Below are 24,909 nucleotides of genomic sequence, written 5' to 3'. Positions count from 1 at the left end.
GAATTAAATTTATAACCTCATCAAAAAAGCATAATTATTATACCTTTTTTGAAAGGTGCACCAACAACAACTAAAGCTTTATGATTTATGGACTTGCTTTCCAAGAAACCACTATACGAACAAAAAAGTAAAAAGAATGAGTCGATTAATCATAAAAACAGAAAATCAGAATACAAATAAAAAATGTTGAGAAAATGATTAAATAATTAAACGTAAAACCTCAACAAAAAAGCACAATATTATACATTTTTTGTAAGGTGAACCAACAACAACCAAAGCTTTATGATTTATTAATCTTGATTTCCAAGAAACCATTATACGAACATAAAAATAAAAAGAATCAGTCGATTAATCATAAAAATAGAAATTCGGAATACAAATAATTTTTTTTTGTGAACATGATTAAAGAACTAAACGTAAAACCTCAACAAAAAATCACAATATTATACATTTTTTGTAAGGTGAACCAAAAACTACCAAAGCGTTATGATTTTTGGATCTTGCTTTCCAAGAAACCACTATATGAACAGGAAAATAAATGGGATCAATCGATAATCATAAAAAACAGCAAGATCGGAATACAAATATAAATTTGAGAACATGATGAAAGAATTATTGAAATTGATAAAACTATAAATTCAATAGAAAAGAGTTTTTTTGAGAACATGATTAAAGAATTAAACGTAAAACCTCAACAAAAAAAGCACAATATTATACCTTTTTGTAAGGTGAACCAACAACAACCAAAGCGTTATGATAATTGGATCTTGCTTTCCAAGAAACCACTATATGAACAGGAAAATAAACAGGATCAGTTGATGAATCATAAAAAACATTAAGATCGGAATACAAATATAAATTTGAGAACATGATTAAAGAATTGTTGAAATTGATAAAATTATAAATTCAAGAGAAGAGAGTTTTTTTTCTTTTTTCTTTGTTGGGTTATGGTGAAAGCAAACGATAGCATTGTATTTATAGTTGTAAATGATCTATCTTTTTAGGGTTTCCAGTAAGGAGGTGTATTGTTCTCGGGTTTTTTTTTTCCTGCAGAAGCTCATTAATCTATAAACAATCTAAGCCCATTAATTATCTCAAATCTATAGAATTTATAGTATAAAACAAAATTATAGTTGTAAAAAAGATGTTTTCCAGGAAATTTAGGGATTAAATTAGCAAATTCTAGTTTTGCAAATAACTTTTTATGCAATTAGATTATTTCTAAATCGATTTTTGATTTATTTTTAATACGAAAATAGGTAAATTTACATCCAGGGGCAAAATATTTCAACGTCAAGGGCAATTTCATTAATGGTAAAATGGTAAATTTTGCTGAGATTGAATGTGGGACGTTTTCACTTCTCATTTAATATAATTGATAAGTAATTAAAATAATTTTTTATCATTTTAAAATTATTTAAATTTGAAAAATAAACAATAGTTTAAAAAAAATTATTTGAATAATTGAAAAACCTTTATAGGTTTCTCTAGTGAAAGGATGATTTTGGTTTAAATACTTAGTGATTTGATTTGATTAGTTTAATATTAATTATATGATTAGTTTATTTTTTAGCAACCTATTAGACATGGTCTAATGCTGTCCACGTAGGTTTTGAAAAACAACTTGAAGTTGAAGTTAGCCATAGCTCGTTCTCTTTGAAGAGAAACTTTATTGTGATATTTTTGCTTAAGGTTTACAATGACAGAGCATGGTTTATATTGGACAATACTAAGGGAGGAGGAACCTTAGGAAGTTTTGTGCTTCTTGCAGTATCTTCTTGGGAAGTGTTGTGCTCTTCCGGATTGAAACGGGACTCCTATATATGTTTACGTGTGCTGAAAGCATCAACCCTTTATTCTTACTTTTGTTAAATAATGAACGCCTATTTTTTACAACTCCCTCATTTTCTAATCCACAGTCAATAGTAACTCGACATAATCAAGAAACTATGATCCATTTCAAGAAGAGAACAATGAACACTAACCTTATTCAAGAGATAAGAAGAAAAGAGAGACAAATAAAAGATATTAAACATTCTCAGTCGACAAAAGGAGAAAGCAATAACACAAGCCTTTAAAAGGGGAATACAAAGCCAATAAAGAAAAAGAAAGAAGCACACGGCAGAAACAGAGTTTTAGAGTTTTTTCAGCAGCTATGCAAACTTGTAGCCTGATTGCTAAGAAACCATGAAAGGATATTCCTAAAGAAGATTACCCTTTCTAATGGAGATAGTAGTTGATAAGTTGGGGAAGATTAGCCGGACCTCACAGTTGGCTGATGCCACAGTAGGAAGCTCGTGAAGGTCCTTGTATAGTTTCATCAAATCTTCATCTTCTGGTGAATCGTAGTACAATATCACTTGTTCGAGTTCCGGCATTGTCCTTAAGAATTGCATGACCTGCTCTATCTGGTCCTCTATGTCTTCTTCCCGATAACAAATTTCACCAAAGTTAAATATCTTTATAACCTTCACCGGGCTTGATGATAGACAAGTATCAACAACCTTTTCCACCCATAATTCATCTTGATATTTGCAGTCACATTCTTCCTCGTCCTCGTCCTCGTCATCGTCCCAACATTTAAATGCATATTTGTGATGCAGTCCCTAAAACATATAAAAGAATCAGTATCAGAAATCTAAATTATATGTCAGCGGTTGATTTAAAGTTTGTATATGGGTACCTCGAAGACAAGGGTTTGTAGATTTGGAGAATTCTTGAGTAGAGGTAGCAATGGTTCCCATCCTACATCTAATGCAGTCTTAATAGTTAACTGAATAAGGTTCTCGAATACCGGCATTGTTACACGGCAGAGACCAAGTACCTGATGTACAAAAAACCAAATAAACTACATATATAATCACTCATCACTTGTGAATTGTAAACATCAACTTAAAAGGATTAGGAGAAAGATGTGACTAACCTTGATGGTGGCATAAGACAAGTAGAGAATCTTAACATTGCATATTCCCGTGAGAAGTCTTGTTACATTAATCTTGTCCTTTGCAATATTGCCAGATGTCCTTCTAAGTTTGAGCTTAGCTTCAACGAGCGAGTTAAAACTCACTTGATACCTATCCGCGAGAGTATCCGAGTACTTGAGGTAGACCAGATTCGGGTTGTCAAATAACAATGACACAAACTGGTTAAAATCATCACCCTCATCAAAAAATCTAGTCTCACGAAAACGAGAATACACTAGTCTCTTGAGGGCTGGGATAGACACGGTCGCGAAGTAAGGTTTAGGTTCCACACGCTCGTCCCACATCAAATTAACCAGCACTAATTCTTCGAGAGCGCGGCATCCAGAAAGAAGCTTGTTAAACATAGGTGTATCAATCCGAAAACAGTCAAGATGGAGGGTCTTAAGCTTCGGAAGAGAAATATCACCGTCCACCTCAATGCTGACGCCACTCCTAAACTGTATCTTCAGCCTAACCAGTGTCTTGCTCACGAAGATCTCAGAAGGCAGAGTATTTAAAGAGTAGGCACAATTCCGAGACGAAGAGAGGTGTAGATCAATATCTAACACACCACGTTTCAACACTTTGGGTATCCAATCCAACACCTGAGACTCGTCCACATCATCTTCACACTTGAGGTGGAATCTTTTCAACGCAGCATTCTCTTGCAAAGCCAATACACCATTCACAAAAATCATAAAACTTGTAGAATCCTTACTTCGTCGAGGATGGAAATAGATGGAGTCATCAAAATCAAGATTGGGTACATACTTAAGCAAAGGCTTCCATCTTTTTGCTAGAGCAGTAGTTGAAGCAGCTTCTTTTGTTGGAAGAAAGGTTAAGATGTGACAAAGAATGTCGTCTGGTAAACCGCTGATTATATCTCCATAATCATCAAAACCCTTCTTTCTCGAACCAAAACCCTTCTTTCTCGAACCCATCTTGTAACAGAAACAGATCCACCCTTACAACCTGAACAAAGAAGACATGTAACTCCTGTTAGAAAAAGGATTCCAAATTTTAACTTTATCAACTACAAACATAGTAAGAGACACAGAACCAAAATCGTTGGAGAGACATACGAAATGAGAAGTCAATGATATCAGATTATTTGTAGAAACCAAAGAGTCAGAGACAGGCTTCTATAACAAAGCCAGGGAAGCGTAGAAGACGAAGCGTTACGGTTCTATTGGGCTTTGTGTGCATGCGTAAAGTAGCATGCTTTCGTCAAGTGACAACTGAATTTATTACTAGCTTTTTAAAGTGACAACCTTTAACGTTTGGTTCATAGATGTGTTTTGAATGTAATAAGACTAGCATGGACTTGGTGAGAGAATCGTTAACGTTAAGTCTGTTGATACATTTTTAGTATATTTTAATTATAATGTAATTTAACTTGCAGATAATATTTGAAATTTTATTTTTACTTAAATGTAATTTAACTCTAATATTATATAATATATTGATATTTGTAAGGTAAAACTTAACTTGAATACTTATTTTAATTTTCATATTTTAGTTAATAGATTTTAACTCATATCAAAATTAAAATTTAAATATAATTAATAACGATAATATATTTGTAAATATTATTAGTAAAACATTATAAATACTATTAAAATAATATTATATATACTTACTCATGCATAGCTTGTTAGGTATATGCAATTTTATTTTGTAATTTATCACATAATTCAAAATAATAATAAGAGCATATAACAATTAATCAACTTATTAAACTATTGTGGATTTGATTTATCATAAAAAATAAAGATATCTATTACAAATAAGAAATCCTTTAAGAGATTCTCAAATGAGAATTAATTTTCACCCACTTTGTTTTAGAAAAAAACTATATATATAATTACTTTTACTTGGAAGTCCCTGTGGCTCAATGGTTGATTAATGCTTCTACACCAGGAGGTCTGGGGTTCGAACCCGAGATCTCTTGGGTGACAAAAAAATAAAAATGAATCTGAAATCTTATATCATTCCAAATTATAGGTATCTTACTCATTCAGATATTTAAATTTATGATACACAGATCCCATTTATATATAAACTGTTCAAATATTTGTATAAGATTTATAAATATTTTATAAAAAATAGTAGAATTGCTTAAAATTTGTGTAGCTATTTTCTTTTGTTAGTGGATATCCAGATCCCCAGATCCGAAACTAGATACTTGTTTTATGGATTCAATGACTATGGATCTAGTATCCCAAAATTTTAGCTAAACTATTTGTGATGATCACCCTTATCCACAACCAAAGTAACAAAAATAAAAATCTTGATAAATCCGCAAATTCAAGTCTAGATAGTTGTTCATCGATCTGCCGATCTCGAAATGGATATCTGACGAAATAAAAATTTAGTAAAAATAATTTCTATTCACTCTTATTTACAACCTATAAAATAAAAACAATGTCTTGAGAAATTCGCAAATCCAGATCTAGATAGTTGTTTCATGGATCCGACATATCTCGATATAGGTATGTTAAAATTTTAGCCAAACTAATTCATGTTCACCCTATTGAGAAATTGAAAAAGTTTGATGATATGAAATTTTACCTTTTTTTGAGTAAAGCACCGAATACCTCGTCTCGAGATTATCGAGAGCTTTTTGCGCACACACTTGTCATGTTTTTTAGTTTTTTTTTTTTTTTTTTTTGGTAAAATGAGGGGCAATAAAATAGGAGGCGGAGCAAATATAATTTCAAGATATATTTATATAAAAGAGCACTTTTTAGTTCTAGGGTTTTCAGAAGATTTATTTCCTAAATGTAATAAGTTATTCAAAATTAATATTTAGGACTGATTGAAACTCTTAGTAAATACCTTAGTTTAATAATATTAGAAAACAAATTATAATAGTGACCGATTTTATTTTAAATAATATAGTACAAAACAAAACTGAAAAAATGCCCAAAAGATGTTTAAAGTATAATATTTCAAATAAAGCTCCTAAGATATACTGTAAGTATAGACCAACACATCGCCACACATACGAACAATACAATTGTTTTATTAACTACATGAACTATTATTATTACATAAGGACATGCATAAACACACATTAGTTATGTGTACAACACTATAACCATCTAATTTTGATGCTTTGTTTGCCGGAATCTGGTGTTGACCAGTATTAACCAGCGTTGACCGATGTTGACCGATATTGACCGGCGTTGACAAAGAAAAAATTAATTTTTTTTTTATAAACAACAAATTTTGTTTTAAATGATTATATAGTAAAACTTTGCTACAAAATAGTATAATTCAGATATACATTTTCATTTTGTAAATCAATAGTTGGTTTTAATTTTATATCATATAATTTGTATATCATACCATATTATAGAGAAATGTGTTCCCAATAGCAATAATGACATACCTCATGACCAGATGTATACCATCTGTCTGTGTAGATGACTTGGAATCATATAGCCCGTTTCTGAATAGGCTTCAGAAATCTTATTCATTTGAAAACTGAGCAGGAAATGCAACCTCTGTAAAATCTCTAGCAAATCCATAAATGCCATAGAGATCCCTGATTGATAGCTTGTAGCAAATACCTCTAATAAAGAAAGATAGAAATCCTGCCTGCGCATTCTTAACTGTCTCATCATGATAATACACTCCCCTATGGCCATGATCTAACAAACAAGATCTGGCTACATATCATATTGCCTAGATGCAATGGTTCCCAAACTAATCCTATCCAACATAGCTAGAACTTCACCTTCAATACCCATTTGTCTCGTAGCAACCAAATCAAGCGTTCTAGTATGCTTAAAATTAACTCCTATCCATCCATTGAAGAAAAGTGTATCATACTCATCCCAATCCTCTAAAGCATGCCTATTAATGTATTCCAGTGTCTCAAGATCCTTTCTAATATCATCATTCCAAACTCTATGAGGGTGGATTCTTTTACCTTCTATCTTGGGCCAAGGAGGGTGAGATGAAACTCTAGGAGCTAGAGGAGTGGTCGCTCTGACTGGCGGCACGGCTGGGCGGAGATGGAAGCTCGACCGTCACCTTTCTTTGCTTTTTTGTTACTTGTCATCTCACCAAACTGAGAAATTGACACCAGACTCGGAAAGAAGAGAGAAATCTGTGTGAGTTAAAGCTAAAAATCACCCAAATCCGTGAAGAAACGAAGAAGTTGTGATGATTTAAAGTTGTTTTTTTTTTTTTCAGTTTTGTGTTTTTGGAAAGTGAAGAAGAAAATGAAGCCGCCAACCTTAAAAGGAATGGTGTTGATCGACACTGATCCAATCCTGCGAATGAGATTGGGTTCGGCCCACTTCTTCCCATCTCTCCTCAGACCCAGTAACAAAATCCATATTGCTCAAGCCCAATAGCCCTTTTCTTCTTCTTCGGTCCATTACTTGTACCTTGGTGTCAGTCGACACTCACCTCTGATTCACAATTTCTGAAGCAACTAGACTTAAAACGAAATATTTAAAAGGTAGTGAAAACAAAACCAAAAACAGGAAAAAAAAATAGTTAGATCCTACGAATGGGTCACCTCCCATCAATCGCTTGTTTTAAGTCATTAGCTTAACTTGACTATTTTTTTGTAGCAGTATCCTATTCTATTATAACATTGAGAAAATGCAATTGATTACCAAATTTGATCGTATTTTAAATTTGGCAGTATCCTATTTTGTTGTATATGTTTTTTATGCTTTTTTATGAAATTGTAATTTAGGAAAAAATATTAGAAATATAAGATTTCATTAATGGGATTTAGGGATTCACTTTTTACACTAAGAAGAGGCCTCTTAGCCCAACAAAAAGATAATTCAAAACCCAACATATACAACATGAAATCTTCTTATTACAGGAGACCAAATTCTAAAGTCTAAAAAATAATACAACTTCTCATATTCTCCTTCATCTTCTTCTTCTTATTCTCCTTCATCTTCTTCTTCTCGAAGAACACCTAAGAACATCAAAATCAACCAAACACAAATTAGAACATAGATATTATAATATGACCATCTTAATTAATGGACATACAAACAACAAAGTGTTCTAACCTATTTTTTGTTTAAGCCATATGAACAATAAAGTGAACAGCGATTTCCTTTCGGAACTGCAATTCCCTGAATAAAACATAATCGTCGATGAGTTAAAATTGGAAACCATAATCTTTCGTCGATGAGTTAGAATTGGAAACCATAATCTTTCGTCGATGAGTAAAGAAAGAATAAAACTTGAACCATAACCTTTCGTCGATTTATGGAAGTTAATCCGACGGTAGAGAGGAGCAAGAGTCACATCTCCATCTTAGACGGTGGAGTAGATCGGTGTCGTCACAACGTGATGGAAGAGAAGAGCAAAAGTCACGGTGAGAACAAAAGAAATGACACGGAGATGTTAAAGAAAGCTCAAAATAATTGAACCGTTAGAGGGCACTTATTTGATCTTATGGTGAGACTAAACGTCATGTCATCAATCCTGATGATCTATTTCTGTTGGCTATGTGTTAACTATTTTTCTTTTTTGCATTTTAATTATATACTTCTTAAATTAAAATATATACATTACAATTATGAAATAAAAATGTGTTATAATTAGTCTTAGATAAGTATGAATAAGATATTTATTTTGATTTAATTTATTTTAATATTAAAACTATACAACACAATGTAAAACTATTGATAAAAGAATAAATATTCGTCAGCTCTTACCAAATATTAGAACTAATTTCTATATTCTAAACATAGAAATTTAATCTTATTTATGTTATTATAGATTTCTTATATTTTGTAACTAATTTAATTATATAATTGTTTTATTGTGTAAATAATAAAATATTTTCATAGGTGAATCGTAAACCATAAAATCTATACCCTAAAAGGTTTAGGGTATAGAGTTTTAGGGTATAGAATTTAAACTTTTGAGATACATATATCTATATATATATATATATTTGTTTTTTTAACTATTTCATATATTAGTTTTATTTTTCAAATAATGAATTTTTTTGTGAAATATTTAATCCTATACCCTAAACCCTAGGGTTTAGGGTTTAGGGTTTAGGATTCAATATTTCACAAAAAAATTCATTATTTGAAAAATAAAACAAATATATTGATTAGTTATATATATGTAGTTAAGTATTATGTAACAATCCAAAATTAGCTATAAAATATGAACTTTTTACATCTTCATATCTGTTTTTAACTTGTTATAATTAGCATTGACCTTTATTTTTCAATTTTTGTTATTGGTCGGTTATATATATAAAATTTGGGCGGTTATATCATTTATAGAATTTGGTCGGTTATATCATTTATAGAATTTGGTCGGTTATATGTTATTCATGAGCATAGTACTAGTATTAGAAAGAGAAATATCTATTAAATTATTAAACACATGAAAGAAACATGCTTAATTATCTCGTTCCAACAGCAAGTACTTAGCCTAAAACGTTTGACTCGAGAAGGATTACTTTTTTTTTGGGTGGATGTTACAAAGTTGCAGCTAATTAAACGGATAGCCTAAAACGTCTCACTCGAAAAGGAGTTTATCATTTGGCCATGCCACTATTGAGCCGATTGCATCAGAAATGTATTGGATTTTTGAATTTGGTCTCCATACACTTGCAGTACCAATCTTCGAAACTTCTACCCAGACCTTGCTGGAATTCTTGCCTAATGGGACGTGATGGACAACATCTGCAGGATCAGTAGAACACACTCTGCCTTCTGCTACTTTGCGTCCAGAGTTATTACACTCTAACAAGATGCACTTCTTCTTTGCATCTTTCCTAGTATTGGTGTTGGTACTTGTAGCACTCTATAGCACCCAAAAACATCAAAACTACTGATATATCATGGTTTTTGTGGTTTTTAACCATGATATAAAGAGTCTTTTAGTGTCTTTTCATTTGTTTCTAGATTGTTTTTGAGTCTTTACAGGTTTTTAGCATGGAAGGAGTAAAATGGAGCAATTTGGATGTTTTGGAGCATAAATCTTGAAGAATCAATTTGGTCTCGGATGAAAGCAGGAGCATCGACCGACACCAAGATAGGAGGCATCGGTCGACACCCATTGCAAATCGAGACAAGTCTACAAATTTGGAAGTTTTACAAATCTGCCCCAAAGTTTTCCATATTTGCAACATAAGTCCCTGACGTGTTTTAGGACATATAAATAGTGTTTTTAGGTTTTCCAAACCCTCAAGTTTTATTCTATCAAGCTTTATTTTTCCTGCAACCCTGAGAGATTTTTAAGAGCTTTGGGAGAGAGAGATCAGATCTGCTTTGTAGAGAAGAATTCTTGAACTCCTTCTTATTGTTTTAATCTCTATTGCTTATTATTCAGAATTATGTTTTGTTCTTCATTGAATATGTCTGAGTAGTTTGCTTGTTAGGTTTAGGGTTTTTCACAGGGATTTTATGATTTATTAGTTCTGTTTATTTAGGATTCTTTATCTTGCTAGATCTTCATCTTAGGTTGTTCTTCATATTAATCCTTGATTGGCCATCTAGAATTAATACTCTAGGAAAATAAATTGATATGAGAATATAATTGTTTTCCTGATAAAACCTTTTGATGAGCAAAATTATTTTCTGCAAAGAGATTTGATTTAATAATTTTGTGAGCAATCTAAACCTGATTTTATTGCTGATTTTTAACCTAGAATTTTACAAAGAGATTTAGATTTTCTGGTTTTAAATTTAGATATTATTTGCAGTGAGAACTGATTTAATTTACAAAAGTGTTTAGAGTTCTAGATCTGTTCTTAATTGTTTGAATCCTAATTTATTGATTGATTTAATATTTCATAATTTCCTGAGAAATTCCCTAAGCCTAACTTTTTGATCCATTGAATTTACAACAGTCTTTAATTTAATATTTTGCATTGCTTTTATTTTAATTTAATTTAATCTGTTTAGCATAATTGAAAAACTCTATAATTTATTGTGTAGACTTGAGTCCTTGTGGAATTCGACCCCTAAGTACTGCATTGACCTCTTAATTTGAGAGAGTAGCTCTAGGGTAAATTTGAGCATATCAAATTTTGGCGCCGTTGCCGGGGATCGAACCCGGGTCACCCGCGTGACAGGCGGGAATACTTTCCTAGTATTGGTGTTGGTACTTGTAGCACTCTATAGCACCCAAAAACATCAAAACTACTATTAAACATCCATCACAGCAAAATCAAAACTCTAACACAATAATGTATCCAAAAAGAGTATCATACCTGACTAGACTTTCTCTGTATTTCTTCTGGTGCATGTATGTAGTCTATCCTTTGGATTGGCCATGCGATTTTCACATTCAGTGCTTCACCCATCAAATATATTTTGGAACTTGGTCTCCACAAATAAGCATTAGGGTTAATAACACTTTCAACTTGCAAAACAACCGCATTTTGACCTATACGAGTATTATCCACCATTTCGTTTTGATCAGTCGACAACACAACACCCTCAGCAATAATTTCATCTTCAAATAAACCCAAGATTTTGCATCTAGCAACTTGGTCATTTGTTGTAGGATCCTACATTTATCGTGTGTATGGTTAGTCATGAAACAACTGCTGGGACATCGTAAAATATCCCAAATGGTTATTAAAATTTACCTGCTTAGAGCCATCAGTTTGATGAGAGACATCTTCATTGTCCAATATCACTTTATGAGATGGCCATGCTATTTTGGTCCCTACAGCTTCTGGCAGGGAAAATACATCTGTCGTAGGCCTCCAAATACATGCTTCTGGGACAAGTACAGACTTGATGATTATAGATGCCATGTTAGGACCTAATGGAATTCCGCCAATCCTATACTGAGGTTCAGCAGAGCAAAATTCTCCTTCACCAACAACAATATATGTTTTAGAAACCCAATCCAGGATCTTACACCTAACTCCTCTGCTAACATTACTATCCTCAGATTGAGAAGCAGCATTACCACCACTTTTCTTGTCAGCTAATTCCCGGACCATATTCTTCAAGTCCTAAACCTCGATTTGCAATTCTTCAATTTTAGAATCTCTGGCATGAAGGTGTGCTAGCTTGGTAGCAGTAATCCCTCTGCCCATCCCTTTGACGCATCCAGGTTTGTCAATTCCCAACACTTTGCTCACATCATCCTCTTTAATATTAAAAGAACCGCTTGTTGAGTCCATTTGATTATCAAGTGATTTGATTTGTTCCTGAACAAATGAAATTCATGTAGATTGGTCAAAAAACTATAGAGAAGACTTGTTACTTAACAGGAATTATGTACGATTCTTACAATAGTGTCAGCAAACTCGGGCTTCACAGGTCTGCCGTCAGCATGTGTGTGTCCTGCAATCCAGATCTTACTTCTAGTGACCGTTCTAGGGTCTACACTATTTTTATTCTATAAGCAAGTCATAGTATTTATCAGCATTATGGAACTCATAATATAACTTGTATGAAATATACAAGATAGAGAGTTACTAACCATTTTTGACCTAGTCTAAACATTCCTTGGCGACTAGTGGTGTGAGGAATCTGTTTCTTCCTCATTTCTCTAAACTTGTTGCTTTTTTCCTGCACAATGTAATGAGGTTAATTAAATTACAGAACAATAATATGAACATCCTCAAATAAATTTAAACACATTCAACCTTAAAAGCTGCTGTACTCCTACTTTTAATCCAAGAGTTCCAAGTTGCAATAGATGAGATGTTACTTGGTTTTAATGAATTCCTCTCTGTAGTACTCTTTGCATCTCGAACTTGGTTTGACAGCTTAGACTTTCCACTCCTCCAAATACCACCCATTTGTTTTAAAACAGCATCCTTCTGCCACTCTTCTCTTAAATTAAATCGTGCCTATAAGAAAAACATATTTCCAAGAGTTAAACAAGATAATTGAGATGAGTTTATTAAATATAGTAGAATAGAGTAAAACCTGAACTGCTTCCCATAATGTATCCTTCGTCTGCTTATCGACTTTCCTCCAGTCATCAAGTACTACCGGAACATGTTCCCGGACAAGACCAAGAAAAGATGATAGTGTTACTGAACCTTCTCCGTAGTGCTCACCAAGCTCACTGAATTCCACATCTACTTTGTCCTCAGGATCCTTCGCCACTTTACGCATCTTGGTTGGTCCTCTTTTCTTCTTTTCTTTTTCACCTGACTGCGGTGTTTGTACTTCTTCATTGATAGGATAATGAGATTCTTGCTCCCTAGTCTCAGTTCCATCTTAGAATTTAGGTTGATCTTCTGGAAGCATACCATCTGGTATCTGAGAAGGAGTTTCCTCAACAGCTTGTTCTGCAACCCCACCATCTGGTATCTGAGAAGGAGTTTCCTCAACAGTTTGTTCTGCAACCCCACTATTGACGTCCTCAGGATTTTGTTCTGGAACCCAACCATCAACTTCAACGACGTTTTGGTCTAGAACCCCACAGTCAACTTCATCGACGTTTTGCTCTGGAACCCCACCATCTGGTTTCTCAGTAGATTTTATTGGATCAGTTTCTATAATAACAACTTCTTGATTCTCAACACCATCAACGTCACCCAAATTACGTGCCAAAATATTTTGTTTCTTTTGTTTATTAGCTTTTTCGTATCTATGGGAGACCTGGGCTCCAAACCTTGCTGACGTGCACTTCGACGGACTAGTCCTCCTCTTGTCTTCACCATTTTTTTATCCTGGACCACCAACCAAAAAGTTAAATTAGCTACAAATCACAGTTGTTCAAACCTAAGTCAACGTGGACATATTATTCTGCCACTATAATCCCATCACAATCATCCCTAGCAAAAAAAATCTCATCATCAGAAGATTGATTATCCAAATCATCAGGAATCTGGACTGATGAAGGTGCACCAACAAAGTCCTCTACTGTCTCCAACTCGTGATAGCCCCTTAGTGGTGCTGTCATTACAACATACCACAGAGATGAGTCCTCTTCTCTAGAGTAAAAGACTTGTTTTGCTTGTGATGGGAGAATGTATGGATCTCAGAGGTATGCTGTTTGGTTCATATGAAGGTTAACGAGCGTGAATCCGTCTTCTTCTTTCACACCATATCCTCTGTTGGCCCAATTGCATTTGAATAATGGAACTGTGAACATATGGTAGTCAAGAAGAATTATCTCCTTAATCACACCATAGTATGTAACTATGTCAGCCATATGTCTACTATCGCGTGCAGAAGATCTACACATGCTGAAAGCTTCATATGTCACTCCAGAATTTTGAGTCTTCCGCTTAACATCATCAGTGTGAAAGCGATGCCCATTAATAACACAACCTTTATGAGCTTGTGCAATGTATCTTGGTCCAAATGCTAACCACCTCAACTTCTTCGAATGATCTTTCGAGTTAGAAGGAATCTAGTTAATAAGAATATAAAAATGTAAGTGACTGATTTAAAACTAAAGACTACTTAACATATAAATGGATGTGTACAAACCTTTTCTTTAATCCATTCTGTAAACTGGCCAGTATGATATTTCCATAAAACAGTTTCACTTCTAGCGTATCGAACATCCTTAGCTTGCAATTCTTCTAAATGCATCCTGTTTTACCATACAAAACGATGTATATGATATGCAAGATAAGTAAAATTGCGGCTAATTGACAGGGGATGTTTTAACTTACTGTACATAAGGATCCATACTCGCCAAGTTCATGAAAACATATCGATGTGCTACCTCTCTCTCTCTATCTGAAAGGGTCACCTCTCTGCCCTTCTGTAGAGATCGTCCTTCGACAACAAGTCCATCTGTCTCAATATCTTCATTACGGTTTACTGCTTCTTGAACAGGTACTGATTTTTTTAAGAACTCCAAACAGAATGCTATACATTCTCCAGCCAAGTATCCCTCAGCCATACACGCTTCTGGCCTTGCATAATTTTTAACATATGCCTTGAGTATCTTCATGTACCTGCACAATGTAATATCAGTATCCTAAAACTAACACATTTATAAAATAAGACAAATACAATAAATAGAACTTAACCTCTCGAAATGATACATCCAACGAAAGTGTACAGGTCCTCCTAAACGTGCTTCTCTTGCTAGATTTATAGGGAGATGGAACATGATATCAAAATGTGATGGAGGAAAATACCGCTCCAGTTGGCACATCGTCTCCATAATCTCATAATCCAATGAGAGCAGCTTCTCAGGATCAATGGTACGCTGGCACAATCTGTTGAAGAAGTTACATAATCGAGTTACCGCCACCCGAGGTCCTCTTGGAAGCAATCCTCTCAATGCAGCAGGTAACAAATTATGGATGAGTACATGATGATCATGGGACTTTAAACTACCAATCATAGGAGGGTTTATTGAAACAGAATTGGCAATATTTCTGCAGTAGCCATCAGGGCCTCTGAATTTAGCCAACCGCTCACAAAATCTTCTTTTTTCTGCCTTAGACAACCAGTAAGCCGAAGGAGGCAAGTACATTTTCTTACCCCGTACTTCTGAATGCAAGTGTTGTCGAATCCCAATATCTTCCAAGTCTTTTCTTGCTTTCAGGCCATCTTTTGACTTAGCATTCTGCATCAATGTAGATAATAAAGCATCCGATACGTTCTTTTCTACGTGCATAACATCAATGTTGTGTCGCACCGGCAATTCCTAACACATGAAAAGACAAAAATTAATAAAAATCAATTAACTGGCAATGATGTTAATTGACCTTACAAATTAATAAAATATAAAATATTACCTTCCAATAAGGTAAGTCAAATAAGATTGACCGCTTCTTCCATCGCCACTGATCAGAAGTTTCTTCACACTCTTCCTCTGAAATCTCCTTATCTGCTTCCTGAAATCTGTAAGTGTCTCAAAAATTTCAGGACCTGTTTGAATCCTATTCGCAGTCCCTTCCTCAACAGTGTTGTCAAACCATCCTTTTCTGCGTCTGTAAGGATGTCCAGGTCTGAGTCGTCTCCTATTTCCCATATATACATACTGACGACTAAACTTCAACCACCTAGCAGGTGTATCCTTTCCACAAACATTACACGCTTGCTTACCCTTCACTTTACAGCCAGACAATGTCCCTAAGGCTGGATAGTCACTGATAGTCCACAATAACAAAGCTCTAAGTGTGAAATGCTCTTTCAGATATGAATCATAGACCTCTAAACCTTCATTCCACAAATCCTTCAAATCATATATCAAAGGAGCTAGATAAACATCAATGTTGTTACTCGGAGCTCTTGGACCAGGGATCAACATAGTCAACATGATATTCTCAGCCTTCATACACAAAGTTGGATGCATGTTGTAGTTCACCAACAACGCTGGCCACACACTGTATTTGGTATTTTGAATAGCAAAAGGATTCATCCCATCTGTAGAAAGACCGAGTCGAAGGTTTCTCGGTTCAGCAGCAAAATCAGGCAATTTATCATTGACATGAGCCCAAGATATAGAATCTACAGGGTGTCGCATTGTACCATCTTCGCTGGCATTGGTATAATGCCAACGTAAATCCTCAGCCATTTTTTTGGATCTAAACATCCTCCTGAATCTGTCATTGATCGGAAAATACCTAAGAACCTTTCCTGGAATCCCCTTCTTTTCCTCACCACTTTGTTTATCTATCTCCCATCTTGAAGCACTACATCTTGGGCAGCTTTCCATCTCACCAAACTGTTTCCTGTAGAGAATACAATCATTATTGCACGCATGAATGATATCATATCCAAACCCAAAAACCTTCAAGAATTTCTTGATTGTATCCATAGACTTTGGCAGCACATTGTCTTTCGGCAGCATGTCATGAACTATCGTCAATAACTGATCGAAGAAGTTCTCTGATAGTCCGCTTTTCACTTTAATCTGATAGAGGGCCATGATTGCAGAAACCTTGGTGTAATTAGAACATGTTGCATACAATGGAGTTTCAGCATCTCTCAAACTCTTCCTAAATTCAGAGTCTCCAGTAGTTGCATCCTCCTCAGATTCTCCTGGGTTTGATTGTTGTGGACTGCTTTCACATCAAAATAAGCCGTCCTTAGCAAATCATAAGCTTCAGTTTCTGATGTTGGAACGCTATCCGACATCTCATCCTTTCTTTCACCATGCATACTCCAACACTTATTCCTCATGTACTTCCTATCCATACCCTTAATCACTAGATGCTCCACTACTTTGTCTAAGAGTTGATGTGAAACATTGCAACAATCGATGCACGGATAGATAATTTCAGTCCCATTACCCATCCTCCTTGCTGAAGCAGTAACAAAATTAGTTGCCCCTTCCACATACTCAAGGCTAGCCCTATATGTTTAATCAGAAAATTGAAAGTAAATATATCAATAATGTTCAAAATCATATCATATGGAATATACAAAGTTCATATATATCAACAGATTAATACCTTGGAAGCCAAACCCATGTCTTGTCCATATATCCCCAATACGATCACCAAAACTCCACCACAGTTCAAACGATAAGACACTCAAATAACTAGAACGAAAGTACAGAAATAGAAAAAGTTTGAAAAGAACAGCTTACAATGAAAATCAATCGGACCCAAAATCGTGATGCTTTTACCTAGTAAAAAACCGATAAGTAAAGATCGAGACAAAACCCAAACAATTCTAAAGTTTGAGCATAAAAACACAAAACAATTCTCAAGTTTACTAATATCGAATTTTACCTTTATCAGACAAAACACAAAACAATTCTTTCACTGGCCTGCGAGCATAAAAAAACTGGATTAGTGTAGAAATAAAATGCTCAAAATATACTGTAATTGAAAGCTACGAGATCTAAGAGTGAAAGATCAACACATGCATAAACAGATACATCTGAGAATGATATATCGACAAATGGATATACAGACAGATCTGAGAGTGAGAGATCGATATAGATATAAATCATAGAGATTGAGAGTGATAGAGAGGAAGAAGTTATACTCACTCTATCACGACCAAATAAGAGTGGTTGCGAGAATTCTGATGAGAGTAGGAGATCGAGACAGAGACAAAAACGAAGAAGAAGGAGGAATGATTAAGCGAGACAAAGCTTAAGAGACCGAAGGAGAAGACGTTCAGAGAGTAAAAAAAAAAATGGAAGAAGAAGGAGAAACGATTTTTAATTTTACAATCCCTAGCTTTCAATATTTTCCCCCAAATCAATTTTCAAGTCGCGGACACTAAAAAAATTATTTCCCGGTTACTATTATTATAGCGTTTATAACCTGAAAATGCTATTACTAATCGATCCAACTAAGCGCAAGACCAAATTATTTTGCCGCTCAAAATAAGATAGCGTTTATTTAAAAGAAACGCTGTTAAATATTAAGAAAGAAGATAACTATAGCATAACTGAACAAAACACTATATCCCGATGCTATTAATCCCCCGATTTCCTGTAGTGAATATATCCGTCTGGTATCTCGGCTTTCGCCTAATAGTGTTTTACCCTCAGTCAATTAACACTGAATTTTTTGCCTTTGGATTTGAGTAACACAATATCTCCATATGGTCGGACCTCCTTGATGGTGAAAGGACCGGACCAACGAGAACGAATCTTATCGGGAAACAACTTCAAACGAGAGTTGTATAAGAGAACTTGATCATTAGGCTCAAAGTCCGAGATGATATTTTTATCATGATATAAGCTTTGGTTCTCTCCTTGTACAGCTTAGAGTTCTTAAATGCATGATACCGCAACTCATCCAACTCATTCAGCTGAACCAACCTCCTCTCTAAAGCAGCCTTAGAATAAAAATTCATCAACTTAACAGCCCAAGCCATCTTGTGTTCAAGCTCCATTTGAAGATGACATGCTCTCCAATAAAGCAGATGAAACAAAGTAGTGCCGAGTGGTGTCTTATATGCAGTCCGATATGCCCAAAGTGCATCGTCTAACTTCTCAGCTCAATCCTTCCTTGTCAAATCCACTGTCGTCTCAAGACTCTCCTTAATCTGACGGTTCGGGTACCGGATCTTTGGATCTATAGACATAAAATTGAATTGGGTATTATATGGATTTCGGTATTATTATCTGAACTTGATAAAAATACACAAAATTGGTATAAAAACCCGAACTAACATTAAAAACCCCGAAACAATGTATAACTTGAATCTCAAATACCAAGTAGAATGTATCAAAAGATACATAGAACTGAAAGATTGAAGAGTAGAAATGAAAGTCTTAAAGAAATGAGAAATTCAAATAGAATGCTAGTCTAAATTCTGAAACTTAAAAGAGAGAAACAAGTAGCTAATGTCATCTTCCAAAATTCTAAATGGACCAAAAAACATAGTTCCACAGTCTTCTACTCATCTTCTTCTGCCATAAGAAATGTAATCACATAGGAGTCTTCTGTTAGGGTTCCAAACACTGAAAATAAACAAACAAAACATTACAAATGGTAACTTGTAATTAAGTAATTAACATCAAAGAAAGAGAAAAGAAAATTGACCTCTTTGAAGCTCATGTTCAAACTCAACTTCTGCAAGAATTTGTGCATTGTAAGCATATTTTCTTCAAACTTAATGTCTTGTTTTAACCATTGTTCAGTACACATCAAAATCTCCACCATGTAGTGCGTAACACAACTCCTATATGGATCGATTATCCTTCCACTAGTGCTAAAATCACTTTCAGAAGCAACAAATGACATTTGCATTGCAAATAAATCTCTAGCCATCTGATATAAAAGAGGGTACCTCACACTGTTGACTTTCCACCAAGAAAGTACATCATACTCAACTTCCATCATCAAATCCGGATTCGAAACTTCTTCTCTCAGATATGTATCCAATTCAGTAGTATCTCTAACTCCAATACTTCTGAGCAATGTATCATACTTTTTCTCCATCGGGTTGTATCCATCAAAGTCATCATCGAGTGAGTCGAATGCGTCTTAATGCCATTACAGACTGCAATCACACTATCTTTAATTTCAGACATTTCATCCTTCACTATCAAGTTTATAATATGACCAGTGCACCTCATATGCATGAAATCTGCATCCATAACATATCAAAGAGAAACTAATTGAAACTGACTCAGAGCATTGCCATTAGCAGTTTCATTATCAACAATGACACTGAACACCTTCTCTATCCCCCATTCAGAATCACATTCTAGAAGTGTAATCATCTCAGAATGATTAGGATGGTTTACTTCTAGAGTTGCAGAGGACAATGAGTAAAAAAAAATATTATTGCAGAGGACGATGATCAAAAAGATGATTGCAGAGGAGAGGACAAAGAAGACGAAGTACCAGTGCTTTCCTTCGTGAAGTCGCAGAAGGAGGAGAAGACGGTATACGATTTAGGGTTTCAAGCTTGAACAAATGAGAATAAGATCTAATTTTCGGATAAAGGCAAAAAACAGCCTCGATTTTGAAGCTTGGAAGTCAAATGGGCTATAATAAGTTCTACAATCGAAAAAAAAATGAAAAGGGGATTAGGAATTTAATGGGTTGTGCATTGTGTTCGGGTTATTTTGGATCTATTTCGGGTATCAAGTATTACCTGAATCCGATCGGGTATTCGATTTTATGAGACATTAAACCCGATCAGGTATTTTACACTACCCGAACCCGAACCAAACTGCTTACTTTGGGCCAGGTTCAGGTTTTTGTTTCGGATTCGGTTAATAAGCCTAGGGCTAACTTGACCAGTAGTCTGAGGATGATATGGAGTAGCGACACAATATTAAACTCCGTACTTCTGTAACAACTTGTCAAACACTTTATTCATAAAATGTTTACCTCCATCACTTATAACAATCCGAGAAACTCTAAACCGTGGAAAAATAATGGTCGTAAACAAATTCAGAACCACAACAGAATTATTCTTAGGACTTGCAATTGCCTCCACCCACTTAGAGACATAGTCAACAACTACAAGAATGTATTGGTTCTTATAAGGCGAAGGGAATGGTCCATAAAATCAATGCCCCAACAATCAAAAACTTGAACCTCAAGGATGAAATTTTGTGGCATCTGTCTCCTTCTCTGACAAGCATCACAGCGAGAAAAACTTTATGGGCATTTTTAAACATTATCGGCCACTTAAACTTGGCTTGAAAAACTTTAGACACAGTTTAAAAAGTGGCAAAGTGTCCAACATACTCTGACCCATGAAATAGCACATCTGGAACCTTAGTCTCAGCTAGACATCTCCTATAAACCCCATCAGAACAATGCTTGTATAAATACGGCTCATCCCAGTAGAATCTGATAAGAAATCTCAAGAACTTCTTCTTAGCATAGCCTGTGAACTTCTCTTCTTCTACCTCTACAACAAGATAATTCGCTATATCATCATACTACAGTTGATTGGAAGCAGCCAGAGCAGCCACATCCTCATCAATCTCACAAACCGTAACAGCAGAGGATGGGTGTCGAGTGACACTGGTAATAGTGTCGATCAACATTGGTAGTACTATCGATCGACACTAAGCAATTGTGTGGATCATTAGTGTAGAGATGGGGATTGGTGGCTCGACATTGATCCGTCTCGGAAATTATGTCAACCGACACCCAGGTGGTGTCGATCCACACCGACTCTGTAGTTCGACAATCTCGACGATTCTTCACCAAATCAACTTGTGAACCAATATCAATGACATAAACATTATCTTATGGAAGAGAATCATAGATTAGAACATCATCATATATCCTAATCCGTGATAGATGGTCAGCAACTCCGTACTCAATTATTTCTTGTCCTGTACTTCGATATCAAATTCTTGAAGAAAAGAAATCATCTTAACAACCTTGGCTTGACATCCTTTTTCTGCATCAAGTATTTTAGTGCAGTATGATCTGTATAAACTATCACCTTTGATCCAACCAAGTAAGAGAGAAATTTCTCAAAGGCGAACACTACCGCCAACAACTCTTTCTCGGTTGTTGCATTCCTCTGAGCATCATCAAATGTTCTACTTGCATAGTAAATAGCATGAAGCTTCTTACCTTCCTTTTTCTCAACATATCTCCAACTGTAAAATCACTGGCATAACACATTACCTCAAAATTGAAAATCCCAATCCGGTGGATGTACAATCAGAGCACTCACTAGCTCTTGTTCAATCTATTTAAAGAATAAACAACATTCATTTGTAAACTCACACTTGACATCCTTACAAAGTAAAGCTGAAAGTGGTTTGGCAATCCTGCTGAAATCTTTGATGAAGCGTCTGTAGCACCAGCATGTCCAAGAAAACTCCTCACTGGTTTCACACTGTTTCACAGTTGAAGACCTATTATCACTTCAATCTTTGCGCGGTAAACCTCTATACCAGCTTCTGAAACTCGGTGCCCACGCACAATACCATATCTTACCATAAAATGGCACTTCTCCCAATTAATAACCAAGTGTTTCTGCTCACATCTAGCAACCACTTTACAGAGATTATCCAAATAACTCTTGAATGAAGATCCATGAACTGAGAAATCATCCATGAAGACCTCCATGTATTCCTCAATCATGTATGTGAAGATAGGTATCATGCATCTCAGAAAAATCGCAGGAGCATTACAGAGACCAAAAGGCATTCTGCGGTATGCAAAAGTACCATAGGGACAAGTGAAAGTGGTCTTCTCCTGATCATCCCGATTAATCGGAATCTGGAAAAACCCAGAATAACCATCCAAAAAGCAGTGGTATGGATGATTAGCCAACCTCTCAAGCATCTAATCAATGAAGGGTAGTGAAAAGTGATCTTTCCGAGTCGTGGCATTCAACTTTCTTTAGTCGATGCACATCCTGTGTCCAGTGATAGTCCGCGTTGGAATCAGCTTATTTATATCGTTCTTCACCACTGTGACTACTCCCTTCTTGGGAACAACATGCACTGGGCTGACCCAATTACTGTCAGAAATTGAATAGATGATTCCGACATTCAGCAGTTTCATGATCTCCTTCTTAACAACCTCTTGCATATTTGGATTCAGCCTCCTCTCATGCTCAATTGAAGATATCACTCCTTCCTCAGTATAAATCCTATGCATGCATCAATCTGGAGAAATACCTGCAATATCATCAAGAGAATTGCCAAGAGCTTTGTGAAACTTGCGCAGCTTACTTAGCAATAACGTGAGCTCTGCATTCTTTAAAAAGCATTAACAATAACTGAATAAGTAGAATTTTCACCAATAAATGCATACCTTAACCTGCAAGAAGAGGCCTAGATCAAGTGTTTGAGCTTTCTCAATGCTCTAACCCGTGAATGTTTCAGCCTTTGCCGAAGTATAAACAAATTCTTCTTGTGCAACCAACTTTTTCACTTGCTCATTAGCATCAAGAAACTTGAACGTACCCAGCAGCAATGTCATCCAGCTTCCTTAGAAAAACAACCAATGCTCTTTGCTAGTGGATCCTCAAGATGCATCTCGTTAAAAATCTCCTCAACAAGATTAGACAATGTCTCCACATATAAAGTCTGTCCGTCAATCGTTGGTCTCTTTACCAGCTTATCCATATCAAAACACATCTGTAGATCACCAACATTCAAACCAATTTATCCCTTCTTGACATCGATTATAGCTCCAGCTGTAGCCAAGTATGATCTCCCAAGGATAAGAGGATCGTTGGCTCTTCCTCATACTTCAATACCACAAAAACAGTAGGTATCAAACAATCACCAATCCTAATTGGAACATCTTCAAGAATACCGTTAGGAATATGAACTGAGCGCGATCCACAAGTATAAAAGTAATCTTTGTAGCCTTGAAGTCTGTCATCCCAAGGCTGAATACAACTGATCGAGGCATCAAATTAATGCTAGAACGGAGATCACACAAATATCTAGCAAACCTATTAGTGAAGATCGTACAATCTAGAACAAAACCACCATGATCAGAAAGCTTCTATGGAAACTTGTTATGAATAATAGCACTGATTTAAACTGATATCATCATCACACCCTACTCAGTATTCAAATTCTTTGTCACCATCTTCTTCACATATATCCTAAGCATTTGAGGCGTTCTTACTGCATCAATCAAAGGAATCTCAACAATGAGCTTATCCATCATATCCTTGCACTTAGCATAATCTAGCTCTTGTTTGGACTTCCTTAGGTTCTTAGGAAAGGGAATCTTCGTTTTGTAAACCCTTTTAGGAACTGGAATCAAAGGCTTCGGAAATTCTTTTCAGTCAGCAATGAGTGTTGACCGACACCATGGTCTGGTGTCGACTGCTTAGTGTTGTGCATGCCTTATTTCTTTGCGTATCGTAATTCTTCTTTGACAATTGGCTGTGGTGTCAAGCGACACTCTTCATTGGTGGCGGTAGACACTGGCTCCGCTGAAGCAAACTCGTCATTATTTTCATCGATCAATTCCTATAACTTATCCGATTGAAGCTTCTTCTTTTGAATTGGTTGTAGCTGCTTTCCACTCCCCAAGGTCAATGCATTACAAGAATTCTTAGGGTTCGATTCGGTTCTCCCTGGAAGGAATCTTTCTTGCTGTTTCACAGACCCATCACTCTACACAACCTTATTCTCTAGCTTCTTAACATGAATATTCAACGCATCAAACTTCTTGGTTAACTCAGTGTACACAGAATCAATCTTCCCATTGAAGTCCACTGTCAAATTCTGACCTTGCAATATATGCTCAAGCATTGCCTCTATCCTAATCTCAAAAGGCTTTGGAGGTGGAGACTGATACAAAGAGTTATTGTATGTCCTTGTGAAGCTGCTGCCCTATTATTTTTTTCTGATTGTCTGGCTTAGGAGTGTAGCTTGAAGAGTTCCCTTGGTAGTTGTTATGCTGGCTGTTCCCACTATAAGGCTTTTTGCCTTGTTGATTGCAAAATTTCTATCCCTGATAACCAGCTCCATACACAAATTTTACATCCTATTCACATATCTCTAGCTCTGGCTCACAAGTCTCAACCTCGGCAGCAAAATGGACTAAATTTTTTCCCACAAGAAGATTGTGCATTGTATCCAACTTAGTATTCACTTTAGCAAGCTGATTCGCATAATAGTTCCC

At 35.4% G+C, this 24,909-nt stretch overlaps 1 protein-coding gene and 2 pseudogenes across 3 annotated transcripts; all 3 read right to left on the bottom strand.

Annotated features, from left to right (window-relative positions):
- Window positions 1-1,989: 1,989 nt before the first annotated feature.
- Window positions 1,990-7,186, bottom strand: LOC104754811 (putative F-box/LRR-repeat protein At5g41840). 3 transcript variants are annotated; one of them, XM_087478106.1, is made up of 5 exons: window positions 6,901-7,186; window positions 6,358-6,472; window positions 2,924-3,935; window positions 2,684-2,824; window positions 1,990-2,606 (listed from the first exon to the last, which is right to left on the bottom strand). In XM_087478106.1, exons 3-5 carry the CDS (start codon window positions 3,902-3,904, stop codon window positions 2,202-2,204), a joined length of 1,527 nt encoding a protein of 508 aa, XP_087334232.1. In that variant the 5' UTR covers window positions 3,905-3,935; window positions 6,358-6,472; window positions 6,901-7,186; the 3' UTR covers window positions 1,990-2,201. The 3 variants fall into 3 exon arrangements, with proteins under 3 accessions (XP_087334232.1, XP_087334230.1, XP_087334231.1); XM_087478104.1 differs by lacking the exons at window positions 6,358-6,472; window positions 6,901-7,186 and adding an exon at window positions 5,535-5,664; XM_087478105.1 differs by lacking the exons at window positions 6,358-6,472; window positions 6,901-7,186 and adding an exon at window positions 4,046-4,169.
- A 2,302-nt stretch (window positions 7,187-9,488) lies between these two features.
- LOC104754820 (uncharacterized) lies at window positions 9,489-13,084 on the bottom strand (annotated as a pseudogene).
- Window positions 13,085-13,691: 607 nt separating this feature from the next.
- LOC104754830 (uncharacterized) lies at window positions 13,692-17,345 on the bottom strand (annotated as a pseudogene).
- Between the last annotated feature and the right edge of the window lie 7,564 nt (window positions 17,346-24,909).

This window comes from Camelina sativa, chromosome 12 (assembly GCF_030686135.1).
Source record: "Camelina sativa cultivar CO46 ecotype springtype chromosome 12, ASM3068613v1".
Classification (NCBI taxonomy): domain Eukaryota; kingdom Viridiplantae; phylum Streptophyta; class Magnoliopsida; order Brassicales; family Brassicaceae; genus Camelina; species Camelina sativa.
The sequence above is the reverse complement of the archived record's forward strand: the minus strand, read 5'-3'. Positions and strand labels throughout refer to the sequence as shown.

Coding starts and splice junctions, on each gene's coding strand:
- LOC104754811 (XM_087478106.1), bottom strand. CDS start 3,904: ATGGGTTCGAGAAAGAAGGGTTTTGGTTCGAGAAAGAAGGGTTTTGAT. Junction 2,825..2,923: donor TGTCTTATGCCACCATCAAG/GTTAGTCACATC, acceptor TTTGTACATCAG/GTACTTGGTCTCTGCCGTGT. Junction 2,607..2,683: donor TACAAACCCTTGTCTTCGAG/GTACCCATATAC, acceptor TATATGTTTTAG/GGACTGCATCACAAATATGC.